This window comes from Pristiophorus japonicus, chromosome 8 (assembly GCF_044704955.1).
Source record: "Pristiophorus japonicus isolate sPriJap1 chromosome 8, sPriJap1.hap1, whole genome shotgun sequence".
Classification (NCBI taxonomy): Eukaryota; Metazoa; Chordata; class Chondrichthyes; family Pristiophoridae; genus Pristiophorus; species Pristiophorus japonicus.
The window spans coordinates 191,514,496-191,531,348 of NC_091984.1; the positions used below are offsets into that span (position 1 = coordinate 191,514,496).

The window sequence follows — 16,853 nt, forward strand, 5'->3', positions numbered from 1 at the left end:
GCCTCTCTGATCACTGTCCATTAAACAATTCAAATGTTGAGCATCCTGTTCTTGGAGTACTTCCTTGTAGATTCTTGGCATCCCTTCCTAAAGACAAACAATGCTTTATTCCAATGCTTCAGGTGGTACTGCTCAGTGTATGTGTGTAGCATGCAGGTTAGTGCACCATTAACCTCTCTAGCAGGCTACTCATCTGAGGATGATATAGGATAAATGAACGTTGTTATATTTGGCTCTTCTGGGATCCAAATTCAAGTTAACGTTTCAAAGAATGTATAAGCCATGATGTTGTTGATTGATTGCCACTTGCATGATATTATGCAGGGAGCCCTCAGCCGCCTCTCAGTTGTCACAGCAGAAGTAGAAGACTTCGCAACGCAAGGTCTGGACACTGCCTGTGGTGCTGTGTGGCCTGAATTTGCCGTGGCAGTCAATTCTACCAGTCCTTTTGTCTTTACTGGAGATTTAAACAACAATGGATAACCAAGAATGATTGCATGGCAGTAATCTTCTTAGTGGAGTTCCCTAAATTTATAACTGTCATCTGAAGCCCTTGACAAGATTACAGCTCTGAAATTGCCATAAATCCATTGCTATATTTTGTTGAGTGTGTCAGAGTTTTTCCTGGTATGTGTCATGGATTACGACAACCAGTGCTCTCCGAGTAGTTGATATGTGACGACATCCCATCTGAAGGATTATTGATTTTTATGTGATCACTACAAGTTTATCGAGTGATAATAATCAGTTGATTTACAGGAGATAGCAGTCATTACAAACGGTATAGCAATAAGCTGCAGTTGATTTCAGGTCAGCTGTAGGTCTAGTGTATACTATATTGTCACATGTTGAATAGATCTAAAATGAAAAAAAATTATTAGAGCAATATATTTATTCCCCTCATTGTCAATTTAAGCTATCAAAAGCAACTGCTGAAAACTGAAAAACAGACATGGGGATGGATAGATATTTTGAAGCTTTACTTGATTACTGTTGTAAATTAAAGGGCTGAATTTTCTGCTGCTGCCCGCCTGTTTGTGTCCTGGAGAGGCGGCAATGGTGGCGGTGAGCTTTTCTGGGTGGGTGGCCAGCTTCCACGGGGGTTTTATAGGCCGGTTTCGGTGGGGAACGGAGCATTACCGCCTGGAAGAGTCCCTGGTTGCGACACCGGACCGACTTTTGACTCCCGCCTGACCCGTAGTGCTCTGTAGAGCGCCCTACTGGGACCACATGTGAAAACGGGGGGTCCGACCTGTAGCAGCTGCAGAGAGGCAGGTAATGTTGACCTCAGGTAAGTCTGATTGTTTTTATTTTGAGAGATATGTAGTGGCGGTGTTAGGTATTTTTGGGAATGTTTTTGTTGAGTTTTTTTAGGTTTACTTTTCCTCCCCAGGCCTCTTTTAGAGCGCTCCGAGGCCGGCTCTTTAGGTTAGGATTTTCACATGCTAAGCCGGCCTAGCGCCCTAAGAGAGGTGTGCAACGCCTCCGTTAGTGCTCTGCCCCACTCTTAGGGCCCAGCTGCCCAATTTTGCTGACTGAGGCACAAACTTTTTCCAGGCAGTTTCAGGACTGCCACGCCGCCATTAACGCCCAAAATCTTAAAAGCCGAAAATCCAGCCCAAAGAGTATTTACTCAGAACTTTCCACTCAGGATGGATGGGTAGTCTCCCTGATAGGGTAAACTACACAATCTATGGAAAGATCAGGCTTATTTGGTTGACTTTCTGTGCAGTAGCTTCCACATGAAATGAATCATCTGCTATTTTTATTATCTATGAAACCCATATTTGTAAGGCTGTAGTTTACCTTTCTGAAATCCCACATGAATTTACAGACTAGAATGTACATGATGGTTAATCATGCAACATATAATATCCCATGCCAACTCAAGGATTTAGCTTTAGGTCAGTTTTAAAGTTCAACATTTAACTCCAGCATAGTGGAAACAGGCGCAACATTTTACAGGGATTCTTTCTCCGTATTGAAATAGAATTATGTGACAAAGTGTTCTTTGAGGAAGTTGAGGAGCCTTCCATTAACTTCATCAGAATCAAATGATTTGATGACTGAATTTGATGCAATTTAAGCCGATGTGTCAGTTTAGTTTAAATGAAGCTAGTGACCCTTTAACACTAACATTGCACTGAACACACAAAATATATTTGACAGAAGTGCCATAGGCAAGTAACAAGCATTAATGTGGGCCATTTAAAAAATACGTTTCTAATGTTTTTTTTCAAAGAAATGCAAACTAACTGATTGTCAAGAATAACAATGTACGTAACTCATGGCTGCGCCTGAAAATCTGACAGCTGATTCTGTGGTTGGCCAAAAGTTTGACCATGCTCCATGTGCACCCACACTGGTAGAATGACAGCCTGCCCATGCTAGATTTCACATGGAGGTACCTGTGGGGGGTGGAGTTGGGAGAGTAAAAACTTCTAAAGGTCTGCTACATCTTAAAGGGAGGTAAACATTTTTTTGAAGTCTAACTTATTGTACAGCATGATTGGAGGAGCTCCTAATGAAGAGAGTCTGAAAGTTTCATTGGTGGAGCTGTGTTTGAGGAAAGTTGCCATTTTTGAGGAAGAGGGAAATCCTCCAATAGAGATACTGTACAGCACATATGACAGGAGGTGTCCAATCATGTCAATAATGTCTTCTCAGTGTATTGCTTGTGGAAGCATATTAGAAAAAAAAGTCTTTTGATTCAGGAAGAGTACCAAGACAAGGAAGACTAATGAGTACCAACTCAAAACAAGCAGATAGCTATATAATGCACAAGCCAAGCACTCAGCCCCCAGTAAGCTGCCATATTTGCAGGGCAACATACAAAGCACGAGGCCCACATCTGTCCCCTTCAACCTCCGAAATATCTGAAGCTGCACCTCCAGCGTGCTAGTTTTTAAATGGATAGGCTTCCTTTCTAACACAATTCTAAAATTTTTTCCCAGCAAACATACTATACGGTTTTTAGAACTACTTGCATGCTTTCTGCTCATCCTTACATATCAGGCGGAATGTAGACTTCACATTGGGATGCTTCTCATGTTACTTCATAATATTCGAAGGGTTCTCTTTTTTATCTTTTCAAAGAAGAAGGCTGCACATAACCCTCAGCACAGAATCGCACTGGTGGCTTATAATGAGTCAGTAACATATGACGGGCACAGTTGTTGCTGTGCTGGATGTCATCCAAAGGTCCAGTCTAGTAGATGACACTACTCAGCGACTACTTCACTATTCAAGAACTTCCATCCATTAAAATTAGTGGAAAACCTGCCTCCCCAACATTCCCCCCACCCCCGCCACCCCGCCCCGTCACCCCCACAACCAACAGGATTGGCAGACTTCTTGATCAAAGCTAAAGTTTCCCCATGGACAGTAAACAGGTAGAATATCTCTCATGTCATCTTATTGTAGCGTATTCCTTTAAGTTTTGTATTTTGCATAATTACCAGCAATCTGAGCGGATCAGCAACAAACACTGAATCAAAATTAATATTTGGGGAGATTTGCTGGTGCAGTGTAGTTTCCAAGAGACACTCAGTTTAAATTGAGATCAAATTAATCAAAAACTGATGACGTGCTGCTGCTGCTAAACCACAGGCCAGTAGTGTGATGCGCAGATAGCAGATCTGAGTTGTACTGCTAGCTGCGGGTCATACTGAGCTCAGCATCAAACAAGCTCTGCGCATACATGCCTGCATGCATGTGCAGATGTTCGTCCTCAGCTAGCTAAATTTAAGGTTAGGAGACAACTGGTAGGAGGATGCTTCATTTAGAATCATAAATATTCCACACTACTTTTTTATGTTCCCAGGAGGTCCACTGTGGCTTTGTTTAAGGTTGGAATTATACACGGCCTATTGAGAAACCCAAGTAATGTGAGCCACCTACCTCCTGCTTTTATTGCACTTGAAGTCAGATTGCCTCCAGAACCACGTTTAATACTGCCTCTCTCGCAGTGGATACCACTGCATCAACACGAAACCTTAACAGAGGCGTTCAAATCAAAATTCTCACAGTAACCCATGGAGTTGCAGCTGTTAACCACATGAAGTTTCCATTTACTCAGCAAGTGTCACATATGAAATGAGGTCTGGCCACTTTCAATGAGGATACCCTGTTCAGAATAACATTCTCATTTTTCACAACTTAAGCTTTGAATGTGTGATGACTTCTATAGATATAGAGAAAAAGATTAGTCAACACAAACGTAGGTCCCTTGCAGTCAGACTCGGGTGAATTAATAATGGGGATCAAAGAAATGGCAGACTAACCGAACAAATACTTTGGTTCTGTCTTCACGAAGGAAGACACAAATGACCTTCCGGATGTACTAGGGGACCGAGGGGCTAGTGAGAAGGAGGAACTGAAGGATATCCTTATTAGGCGGTAAATTGTGTTGGGGAAATTGATGGGATTAAAGGCCGACAAATCCCCGGGGCCTGATTGTCAGCATCCCAGGGTACTTAAGGAGGTGGCCCTAGAAATAGTGGATGCATTGGTAATCATTTTCCAACAGTCTATCGACTCTAGATCAGTTTCTATGGACTGGAGGGTAGCTAATGTAACACCACTTTTTAAAAAAGGAGGGAGAGAGAAAACAGGAAATTATAGACCGGTTAGTCTGACATTAGTAGTGGGGAAAATGTTGGAATCAATTATTAAGGATGAAATAGCAGCGCATTTGGAAAGCAGTGACAGGATCGGTCCAAGTCAGCATGGATTTGTGAAAGGGAAATCATGCTTGACAAATCTTCTGGAATTTTTTGAGGATGTAACTAGTAGAGTGGACAAGGGAAAACCAGTGGATGTGGTGTATTTGGACTTTCAAAAGGCCTTTGACAAGGTCCCACATAAGAGATTGGTGTGCAAAATCAAAGCATATGGTATTGGGAGTAATGTACTGGCGTGGCTAGAGAATTGTTTGGCAGACAGGAAGCAGAGAGTCGGGATAAACGGGTCCTTTTTGGAATGGGAAGCAGTGACTAGTGGAGTGCTGCAAGGCTCAGTGCTGGGACCCCAGCTCTTTGCAATATACATTAATGATTTGGATGCAGGAATTGAGTGTAATATCTCCAAGTTTGCAGATGACACTAAACTAGGTGGCAGTGTGAGCTGTGAGGAAGATGCTAAGAGGCTGCAGGGTGATTTGGACAGGTTAGGTGAGTGGGCAAATGCATGTATAATGTGGATAATTGTGAGGTTATCCACTTTGGTGGCAAAAGCACGAAGGCAGAATATTATCTGAATGGTGGCAGATTAGGAAAAAAGGGGAGGTGCAACGAGACCTGGGTGTCATGGTTCATCAGTCATTGAAAGTTGGCATGCAGGTACAGCAGGCGGTGAAGAAGGCAAATGGCATGTTGGCCTTCATAGCTAGGGGATTTAAGTATAGGAGCAGGGAGGTCTTACTGCAATTGTACAGGGCCTTGGTGAGGCCTCACCTGGAATATTGTGTTCAGTTTTGGTCTCCTAATCTGAGGAAGGACGTTCTTGCTATTGAGGGAGTGCAGCGAAGGTTCACCACACTAATTCCAGGGATGGCTGGACTGACATATGAGGAGAGACTGGATCAACTGGGCCTTTATACACTGGAGTTTAGAAGGATGAGAGGGGATCTCATGGAAACGTATAAGATTCTGACGGGACGGGACAGGTTGGATGCGGGAAAAATGTTCCCGATGTTGTGGAAGTCCAGAACCAGGGGACATAGTCTAAGGATAAGGGGTAAGCCATTTAGGACTGAGATGAGGAGAAACTTCTTCACTCAGAGAGTTGTTAACCTGTGGAAATCCCTGCCGCAGAGAGTCGTTGATGCCAGTTCATTGGATATATTCAAGAGGGAGTTAGATATGGCCCTTACGGCTAAAGGGATCAAGGGGTATGGAGAGAAAGCAGGAAAGGGGTACTGAGGTGGATGATCAGCCATGATCTTATTGAATGGTGGTGCAGGCTTGAAGGGCCGAATGGCCTACTCATACACCTATTTTCTATGTTTCTATGAAACGATTCCAAGGTCTGTGGTACCTACAATGATCTTTAGCCTGAACTTTGACTCGCATAATGTAAACTAAGACCATTTACGTACTCGTTGTGACCCCATCTTAATTCTCGTTGTAACTGTATGAAAAAAGGAAAAAAAAAACGTTGTTACTTGTCCGTCTCTCTTATTAAGTCTCATGCTTGACATTGAGACTATGTTATGGCCAGGCAGAACATAGGATAAACATCTTCATCGGTTAGTCTGATAAATTTCAAATAAGTTAAAGTCAACTCACAAGTGGAGACATTTATCATATCACATAGCTCCCCATGACATATTTATTACATCTTTTGTTTCAACTGAAAAGAAAATTGAATGAGTGTTTTTGAACCTCTGAAAATGAACTGAAGTTTTGTGACCTTACTTTGATACTGCAATATCACACTTGTGAAACAGGATTCTTATCTCTTGTCTCTTATTTATCTAATCCACAAAATAAATTATATTAAGTCATCACTTACCTGGTGATAATAGCTAAGTGAGGGGGACTCATACAGGCTCCCATAAACAGTACCACATTCTCATGTCGAGTTTGTCTATATGCCATCACTTCCCTTTTGAAAAGTTTTAGATGGTCCTCATTGTCCCTTTCAATATCAATCAAACGGATTGCCACCTCTCCATGCCAACGACCATGATAGACTTTGCCAAAGCGTCCTTTGCCTATGAGTTCTCCAATTTCTAGTTGCTCAAAAGGGATGTCCCATTCCTGCAGGAAAATGCTGGTCTGACTTGCTTTCCGCGGAAAATTACGTGCAGACAACAATGAAAGGTTCATCTCCTCAAAATCATCTTCAGAACCATCTGATTTATAAGCCTCATCATTTGCATCTTCATTCTAAGAAAACAAAATGAGTTTTAATCAATTAAGCAACCTGCAATGTATATCTAGGGAAACATGCAACATAACAGAGTGAAGAAGTTTCCAAATGTGGTTGTTACATTGTACTTCCCCCACATGTATTTTTTATTAAGTAAATCCAAAATTCTACACATAATGCCAGATAGTTCTTCAATTCAATTTGAAAGAACCCTTTGCCTTTTATTATCATATTTACCAATCCATCTCAAACTTCATCTTGCGAAATTTTAGATATTCATACTGAAAGTGTGAGACTGATTTTAAGCAATCAAATGATGTCTTGAAATACCAAAGTAAAGCTTCGGCATTCATTGGAAGCCTTAATTATGAACATTCAACCTTCTACTTATTATTTTATATCATTTAGGTTGAGTCAAGGTAGAGGTTTTAATTCTCAGCCATTTTCTGTGCCAGCAGCATCTGTCAGCACAGATGCTGACCCTTAGTGAATTTCAAGTCCTTAATGTGAAATGGTAATGATGTGATGATCACATGAGAGCATTACCAATTAGTGCTATATCTATTTATTGAGAAATATTCTACAGCCAAGCTACAAAAAGGGGGTGGGTAGGTGCATGCATACACACCATATAAAGGGCCCAATTTTGGCCATGACTTGCATCAATTTTTTTGGAGCAAGTTGTTTTTTCTGGCGTAAGTTAGAAAATGCTATTTTCCCCAAAAATTTTGCTCCAGAGTAAGTCAGTTAGGTATGATTTTTTTTTAGGTCAGTTTTTTTTTCAAAAGGGGGCGTTCCCAGACACTTACGTCAGTTTTGGCCATTTATGATCCACTTTGGCTAGCAAAAAAGTACTCCAGATCCACTTAGGTCAGCGGATGTGACCAGCTCTGAAAAACCTTGCGGGCAGTTATGAAAAAGCAGCATACATTCAACAGACATTAGGGCAGGGATAGGGGAGGGAAGGGAACTGGAGAGGACCTCAACATACAAGCAGCAAACATTAAGGAAAAGTTCAAACCAATAAAATACAATAAAAAAATAAGTAAATCCTACCTTAACTTTAAAGTCTGCCCGGGAAAGGCAGCCGGCCGGCTTGTGCGTGAGGCCATTCGGCCTAGGATAGGGGTAGGAAGACGCACCAGAGAAGTTGCAGCTGCTGGAGCTGCTGCGCATTTAATCACGGTGGGGGGGGGCAGCGAGAGAGAGCCTACCGAGCCACCTGAGAAGCTGCTGGAGTTGCGTTTAATGTGGGGGTGGGAGAGGGGGGAGAGCCCGCCGAGCCACCCGAGAAGGTCTGCCCGGGAAAGGCAGCGGGCCCGCCAGTTTCTGTCGATGGTGTCAGCCTGGGATAGGGGAGGAAAGTTGCAGCTGCCAAGTTTTCTTTCTATCTCTGTCTATTGCGCCTGCGCGCGTGTCGGGGCCGGCACAACTGCGCATGCGTGAAGGTGCCGGCAGTGTTTTCGGCGTGGGCGTTTGGCTCCGCCCCCCACTTTAACATCGACGCCCCGCCAGGACTCTGGGGACTGCACGCAGCGGCCAGGATGGGACAGGTTTTTGCCGGCGCCGTTTCCAGCCCGCAAAGTCGGCGCGCTTGAGGTCATTGCGTCGACAAAACTTGTTGGGGAAAATCTAGCCCATAATTGTAGGGAAAATTCCACTCCCTTCACAACATGGATACTTTACAACAATTTATGGAATCTTCCTCTTTTGTACTAACATCCAACTGTAGTCAACACTGAAGAGCATAAAAGGTTCGGTGATATCTGTTTCCTTGGTAAATAAATATATACCATAACAATGGAATCTAGCAATCTTATCTCATTAGTGTTAATATTTTTTCCTTTTAGGCTCTGCTTTTGTAAAGATATGACTTTTGATCGCCTCTTTTATGTTAATTTCACTTTTGATGTCGAATTGTGCTGTGTAATATTAGTGATGTGCACATAAACATTCCTTTGTCTGCTGTTTCAATGAAGACGTTAACCTATTTATTTTAATGCAAAATGTAATTTAAATGGGTTAGCAACTATACTAAAAGAGCAGACAGAAGAATGTCATACAAATCCATTAACATACTCTTCACAGTGTGTGTCTACTGGCCATGAAAACCAACAGATTCTGAAGCCATCCTTCACTCACAAACACACATTACATGTTGTCTTTACCTGTTGATTTTACATCTATTGTACTTTACCGCAAATAAGCTTAATTTCGAGAATGCAGCAGTTCTTGTGAATCTAATAATGTTTCTGCAGAGAGGACACTATGTGCTGGCTGAATCATCAGCGACCAGCACAATCAACCTGTTTACACGGTGGTGCCTGATTTTACATGCTTGAAAACAGATTTCATGCATTAATGCTGTGTGCTCACTTTCTTACGTCTCAGTCAAGTAATTATTCTTGGTAATAGGAGATATCTGACTTTTACAATGCAAAATAATGTACCAGCACATTAATGGAATTATTCCTGTGTTCTTGCTATTGATTCTAGGTGTCTGAAGGCAGGAAAACAACGGTTGTGGCAATCTAATTTAAAACATACTAAACAGTTTTCTGATATGACTAGAGTTCATAATATAAATCAGAGCAATTTCGCAAATACAAAGCAAGACTTAGATTTTCTATAAAACTTAAAAGAAACTAGCGATTGTCCTGTGGTGTTGCTCATTGGTAGTCTTGAATCTGGGACACGGTTGTGATGTTGAGCTGCTCTCAATAGGAAAATCCAGGTAATTGTAACTATTTACAATCTGTAAAGGTTAGTATTAGCACTATGGCAACTGCTTGTAAATTTTAGGATGCAGACCAATGACTGGCTTTCTGTTTTTAAGATTGTTTTGCAGCTCAGCAAGGTGTTACATCTGGCATGTGACATCTGCAGTGTAACAGATGAGCACAAGATGTTTCAAAATATTCTGCAGATGTTCCAAGGCATTGCTGATAGTGAACTGACGATCCTGCTGTTTTATGTCAATAAGTGTGTTATCAACAAACTGTGATGGGGTAAGTATGACAGAGAAAGAAGTGCAGGAAATAAGTGCTGGCTATAAGCAAAATTTTGCTCACACATCTCACTCCTGTAGCATTGCTCACAGTGAGTTGGATGATGATGTTTTATAAGGACAGGAGTATTATACTATATGATGCTCAACAAGACTATAAAAAAGAGAATCGAATTCTAGGTTTTATCTCATGAGCATGCTGCCTGGTATGAGCAAATACAAATATGAAGAAAGACTTGGGAAATTAGGTCCTTTTTTGTTAGAACTACGCAGATTATGGGGTGATACAATACAAGTTTTTTTAAATTGTGAAAGGTTGGGACAGGGTAGATCGATGAAGATGCTCTCCAGTAGCTGAGGGGTTAAAAACGTGGAGCAGTAGGTACAAGATTATATGCAAGGCTTTTCAAAAAAGAAGGCAGAAGAAACTTTTCCATGCAAATTTCTGAGGCTGTGGAATTCATTTCCAGACTTACTGGTTACTGGTTGAGGCAGAAACTAATGTGAACGCTCAAGTTTATTTGGACAGGTGGATAAAGGAAATGGGACTGGAAGAAATTTATGCATGAGCCAATAAACAGCAAGAAATTTGCCTGAAATAACATTTTCCTATGATTAATTGTGAAGTGAGACAGGAAACGATGCACAGGTTTCATGGTGCCAATTAATAATTGCCCCTCCCCCCACCACCTTTTTTTCCCCTTCTTTCTGATAGTGTTGACTTATGCTGAACCATGCTTCCAAAGTGATGGCAGTCCTCCAGTATCTCATTTAGGTGTAATTTTTCATTGTGAGCACCATAAGTATGAGGCAATGAGTACTGGCAGGTTATTCTATTATGAGGGGGTGGGAAGAGAGCTTCGCAGCCAAGCCTGATGCTATTCTCACACAGTATCTAGAACATGTGGACTTTCGAGCAAGATTCACAGTATTGCTAATTTTTTTTTTCTCTAGTGAACTGAATAAAGACTCAGAAGATGTAGTTCAGAACAGTTCAAATTATATTGCTTTAAAATTAATTAGAACAGTTTGCAATTTGACTTTACAGGCCTACACTTGTAAATGGCTTACTTAGGCAGTCATTCTCTTTCCCGCAGTCTCTAGCCTATTGATAGAGAATTCAAGCTCTGCAGCCTGGCTGCAGTTTTGAGAAAACACAGACCACATTTCATTAAGTCATCAATCAACTTGACATTTTAGGACCTTGGGTAGCGAGCCAATTAAAGGTTAACAGACTATCAATTGAGCCAATAAGGTTAAAGAAGGCGAGTTCTTTTCTGTAAATTGAACCAGGTATAAGTACAGCCATTTTGGCCATGTGGTCTCAGAAGGACAAAGGCCTGGCTTAAAGCCAAGAGCTTGTTGCTGCTGCCAGAATAAAGTTACATTAAAACTACAATCGGAGTTCGTATCTCATTGGAAATTAAGAGATCTAACAATTTTGGCGTCACAAACACGATCGCTGAGGGAAGAAACTGAATTTTGGACATCGGACCTACATACTGAGGTAAGGACTCTTCTTTATAAAAGTCCTCGGTCAAAAGTCTAAATTCGCCTCTCCTTCTACGCGATTCCGAAAGCCTCCGGTTTGCAAACCCTCCGGTTGGTAGTCGGCTCGAGGTCACATAGACGTCTAACTTCGGCGGTGTGTTAGTTAATTAATCACCGACCCATTGATCGGCTGGAAAGCCTACGACTCGAGAGCCCAGTAAAGAAATCAGTATTATGGCAGCAGGAGAGAAGAGCAAAGAATTGACTACAACTGTTAAAGGCAGACGGGCACCACCTGAGGTTTCGATAGATGAAATCCTCGAACAGTTGAAAGAATACATAGAGCAACAATTCAACTTATCTAAAACCTATATTAAGATCGAACAAAAGTACAGAACCTCCAAAGGACAATGGTCCTTGGACGAGATTAAAAGGGTCTGGGGGAAAACGATTCGTATGAAAAATAAAGAGCGAACTAGATGGTCCCTAACCGTTATGAGACAGATTCGAAAGTGGAATGAAATTATAATGCGTTCCCAACATGATCGAGAACTGACCAGTACAAAGGACCAATTGCAAGCTGTTTGTGCACAGCTGCGACAGAAAAGACTTGAACTTGAAAGTCGGAAATGGAAATTAAAGATCTTAAAGGTGAAATTAAAGAATGGAAAAAAATCATTAGGTCAAGAGACAGTAATAGGAAAAGGAAAATGTATCGGTCAATTCCCAGGGTACCCATGTTTGGATAAATTAAAAACGCAAACCCGAAGACACGGCCGAGGAATAGATACGGATTCTGAATCGTCCGACGATACAGGGTCGGAGGATGAAGAATTAGGGGTGCGCTTTGCCCCATTTAAAAAAAGAAGAGTTGTAGTCAAATCAGAAGAGACTGCAGATGAGGGCGGAACCAAAAAAAGGGTGTATGCAGAATACTTAGTTCATGATCCGGCAGATCCAGAGAAAATTGATAAATGGTCCAAGGAATTGCCCAATCCAAAGAAAGGGGGAGTAAAAACGTGTGACTAATTGGACCGCTTAAGAAATATATATCAACTTCATCCCTGGGACGGAGTGCAAATTTTGACCATAATGGTGCCAAAAACACAAGGAAGAAAATTGCACGACAAGGCAGAAGAAGCTTTGGGGCAGGATGAGCAAGAATTAAACGCAGGATGGGAGGCGATTAAACACTGGCTGCAAGCCTTCAGTCCAGCTAAGACAGACTGGGGTAAAATTGCAGCCTGCCAACAGAAAGGAGTATGACGAGCGGTTTAGATGCACGTGGCTAGAACATTCGGGTATGAATAATACGGATGAGGAAATGGATGAACAAGTGTTTGGACCCCTGAAAGCAGCTTTCGTGGCAGGTCTAAAGCCAGAACTGTCCAAAATGCTTAAGGTAGTGTTAGCGGACTGGGAAGGTAGAGGAACTACCTTTGCAGCATTGGTGGATCGATGTAACCAATTAGATCGGGATATGGGAGCTAAAGTCCGAGCCCTGCAGACTGTGGGATAGAAATCCCAGGATTCCGATAAACAGTTATTAGGAAAATTACCCGGAAAATGTAATTATTGTGGGAAAGAAGGTCACTGGGCCAAGACGTGCAGGGCAAAACAGCAAGGTCATGGCCGGGGAAGAGGGCGCAGCCAGGGATACAATTCAGCCAACAAGCCAGGCTTGTCACAAGATAACGACCTCATAGAAGCATTTAAGCGACTGACAATACAACAACAGAAGGAGTTACTTGGGATAGCAAAAAACGATTAGAGCCCACCCTGGTCCACCTCCTCGCACTAATACAACAAAGGGGAGATGGGATATATATAACTGTGAGGGTGGGCGATAAGGATGTGGACTGTCTTTTAGACACAGGGGCGGAATTAACATGCTTACCCCTACAATATGGAGACTTTTTGCCGTTGGATGGTAGGGCACATACAGCCTATGGAGTTGGGGGCCATAAAATGGAAATTAAAAGGACAACACTGGTACTTATAGGGCTGGGTCCACATGAACTAACCACGTCGGTCTGGATAGGCCCTTTTGGGAATGGGGTCTAATCCAAGTAGATTCATCGTTGCATTTCGAGGATGGTCGGGTGACATGGTCAATTAGAACTTTGAAGAAAGAAGAATTGAAGGAACACCCGATATGGGCTAAAGATAAGAATGATTGTGGCCTACTCCAGATGGAGCCTGCGTCATTTACCGGGACCAAGTCTCCATGCATTAAACAGTATCCCATCAGTCCAACTGCCATCGTGGAATCTTACCGGTTATTCAGCAATTGGAGAAACAAGGGGTGCTTATTAAAACGCATAGCTCCTCCAATAGCCCCGTGTGGCCGGTACAGAAATCTAATGAGACTTGCCATTTGACTGTCGATTATAGGAAAGCTAACCAGTGTATTGATCAAAAAGCTCCTTTGGTTGCAGATCCCTCCACCATTTTTAATGCCCTCAAACCGGAACATAAATATTTCTCGGTTATAGATATGGCCAACGGATTTTGGTCGGTGCCTCTGGCACCGGAGGTTCAACAGTGGTTTGCTTTCACTGTCCAAGGACAATAGTATACTTGGACCCGGTTACCGCAGGGTTTCCACAACAGCCCTACGGTATTCCACATGGCTTTACAAAGCCATTTGCGAGAATTACCTCCCCTGTCATCCACAGTCATCCAATATGTAGACGATATCCTGCTAGCGTCAAACAAGGAAGAACAGCATGAACAAGATTTACAAGCTTTGCTGGACCACCTTCGGCTGAAAGGACATAAAGCCAGTATCGACAAAGCACAAATATCCCAAGAAGAGGTTGTATACCTGGGACAAAAGATTTCACAAGGAAAGAGAAAACTTACCCACGATAGAACTGCAGCCATTCGGGCTGCTGAAAAAACCCACCACTATTCAGGAACTAAGGTATTTTGTGGGATTGTGTAACTTTAACAGAAATTGGATTGACTCCTTCACACAGCTTGCTCAGCCATTGAATGATATTTTAAAGGGGAAACGTGCCTCTAAAGAAGCCATCACCCTCACTAAGGAACAGCAAGAGACCTTCCTGAGTTTGAAAAAGGCTTTGCGTTCGACACCGGCTCTGGGAATCCTCAACACTGGTAAGCCATTTACCCTGTTTGTCCATGAGAAAGAAGGATATATGACAGCTATACTGACACAAGAACATGGGGATCGGCAAAGATCTATTGGCTATTATTCGGCAAAACTGGATGCGGTAGCCCTCGGATGGGGAAGTTGCCTAAGGGCCATGGAAGCTACATGTCGAGCGGTAATGACCACTGCGGGTCTAGTCCTCGACCAAAAGCTGATTGTCAAGTGTCCCCACACCGTACACGTTTTGCTGTCTATGAATAGAATGTCTCAGGTGACGGCAGCTAGATGGACCCGCTGGACAGCAGTTTTGGAAGCTCCTAATCTCCATATCGTCCGTGCCAGCCCGGTTAATCCCGCAACTATTCTCCCGATGTCAGAATTCGAGGGAGCAAGAGGGGGGAGAATGTGAAGAACATGACTGCGTGGAGATTTTAAAAGAAACAGAAGAAGCAGCCTTAGCAACAGAGGAGCCTCTGCACAACCCAGACCTCATCCTGTTTACAGATGGTTCCTCCTTTGTTGACAATGGTACCAGAAAAGTAGGATGGGCAGTTACAACCTTATATGAGGTAGTGGCAAAAGGATGTTTACCCTCAGGAATGTCAGCACAACAGGCAGAGTTACGGGCCCTGTCAGAAGCATGTCGAATAGCAGAAGGACAGACAGCTAATGTCTACACAGATTCGCGTTATGCTTTTGGAGTTGCTCACGACTTTGGTATGTTATGGCGGAAAAGGGGATTCCTCACTGCTGCTGGTACACCTATCCGAAATGGAAAAGAAGTCCGAGACTTACGAGAGGCCATACAATTACCTCAGGAAGTGTCCATCCTGAAGTGTAAGGCCATACCAAGGAAAATACCACGGAAGCACAGGGAAATGTCCTAGCCGACCAGGCAGCTAAAGATGCCGCCTCACAGAGCGTTCCCCCAGAAGAACCAACACAGATGTGCAGATTGAAAGCACTCAGGACTCTACACGAGACCTTCAGACAATGCAAGGCGAGTTCTCCCGAGAGGAAAAATGGACATGGATTGAGGCAGGAATTAAGCTATGTGAAGATGGTGTCTGGAGACAAAGAGTTACCGACAAGCCAGTCGCGCCACAAGCGCTTCTGCCTTTTTTAGCCCAACAGATCCACTCGTGGGGACACTTGGCCTCACAACAGATGACTGCACGGTTCCAGAAAAGCTGGTGGGGTCGGGGATTTAAAAAACATGCCCAGCTGGTAGCAGACCGCTGTGTGGTCTGCCAGAAAAATAATTCTGGACCCATCACGGTAATGCCCCAACTGAGGCCCCCTGCCCCTGTCGGACCATTTCAGCATCTGCAGGTTAATTATATATCTCTTCCTTCATGCCAAGGATACACTAACATTCTTGTCATGGTCGACAGATTCTCTAGATGGGTAGAAGCTGTCCCAACTAAAAGAGCCACGGCCAATCACACTGCAAAGGTCTTGTGTAAGGATTACATTCCCCGATGGGGAGTCCCGAGTAGCATTGACTCAGATAAGGAACACACTTCACAGGTGCTGTCTGCCAAGAAGTCTGTAGGTTACTGAACATTATGTGGGATTTACACTGTCCTTATCATCCACAATCATCAGGACAAGTAGAGCGAATGAATCGAACTCTGAAACAACAGCTTGCCAAATATCACCAAGAAGGAACACCATGGCCCCAGGCACTACCAATAGTGCTATGTAGCATTAGGGCAACCCCGAACAGAACTATAGGTCTAAGCCCATTTGAAATTATAACAGGAAGACCCATGTCGCTGCCAGGAACTATCGATTTACGGAAAGCTGATGTTCACTTAATGAGTGACACTTTGTTATCATACTGTCAGAACCTAACCAATGCTATTAGTTCTATTTCCCAACAGGTATCGGCAGCTTGGGGTAATCCACCCGAAGGAGGACACGATATCATCCCGGGAGTCTGGGTGTATGTGAAAAAGTTGCATAAAGAACCTTTGGCTGCCAAGTGGGAGGGACCTTATCAAGTGTTATCGACCACCCAGGCAGCTGTTAAAGTCCAAGAAAAGAAAGCCTGGATCCACGCTTCACACGTTAAATGAGCACCCGTAACTGAAGCTGAAATCTAATAAGGACAATTACCTTTTGCCAAAATGTATAAATTTACTGTATTACTGATTGTAGGTATTCTAGGCATTTGCCTACTTCTTACTAGCCGACCCTCTGCACCAAAGGGAAATAGTAGGGTAGCAAGGGAATTACATGTAAATACCTTTTTATATATGTCATACATTTATGCCAAACAAGGTAACATTTCTAGTTGTTGGGTGTGTGCACATATTCCTATTCACTCAAAGGGAGGGGTTCTCTTGAGGCCAGTTCCCT

The 16,853-nt window shown here is 42.9% G+C and overlaps 1 protein-coding gene across 1 annotated transcript in view; it reads right to left on the reverse strand.

Moving 5' to 3' along the window:
• The window catches only part of ksr2 (kinase suppressor of ras 2), a 587,663-nt gene that overhangs the window by 126,412 nt on the left and 444,398 nt on the right, over window positions 1-16,853 (reverse strand). The window contains exon 15 of the mRNA XM_070887700.1: window positions 6,514-6,890. Within this exon, the coding sequence (XP_070743801.1) occupies window positions 6,514-6,890 (377 nt within the window). The remainder of the gene's footprint in view (window positions 1-6,513; window positions 6,891-16,853) is intronic.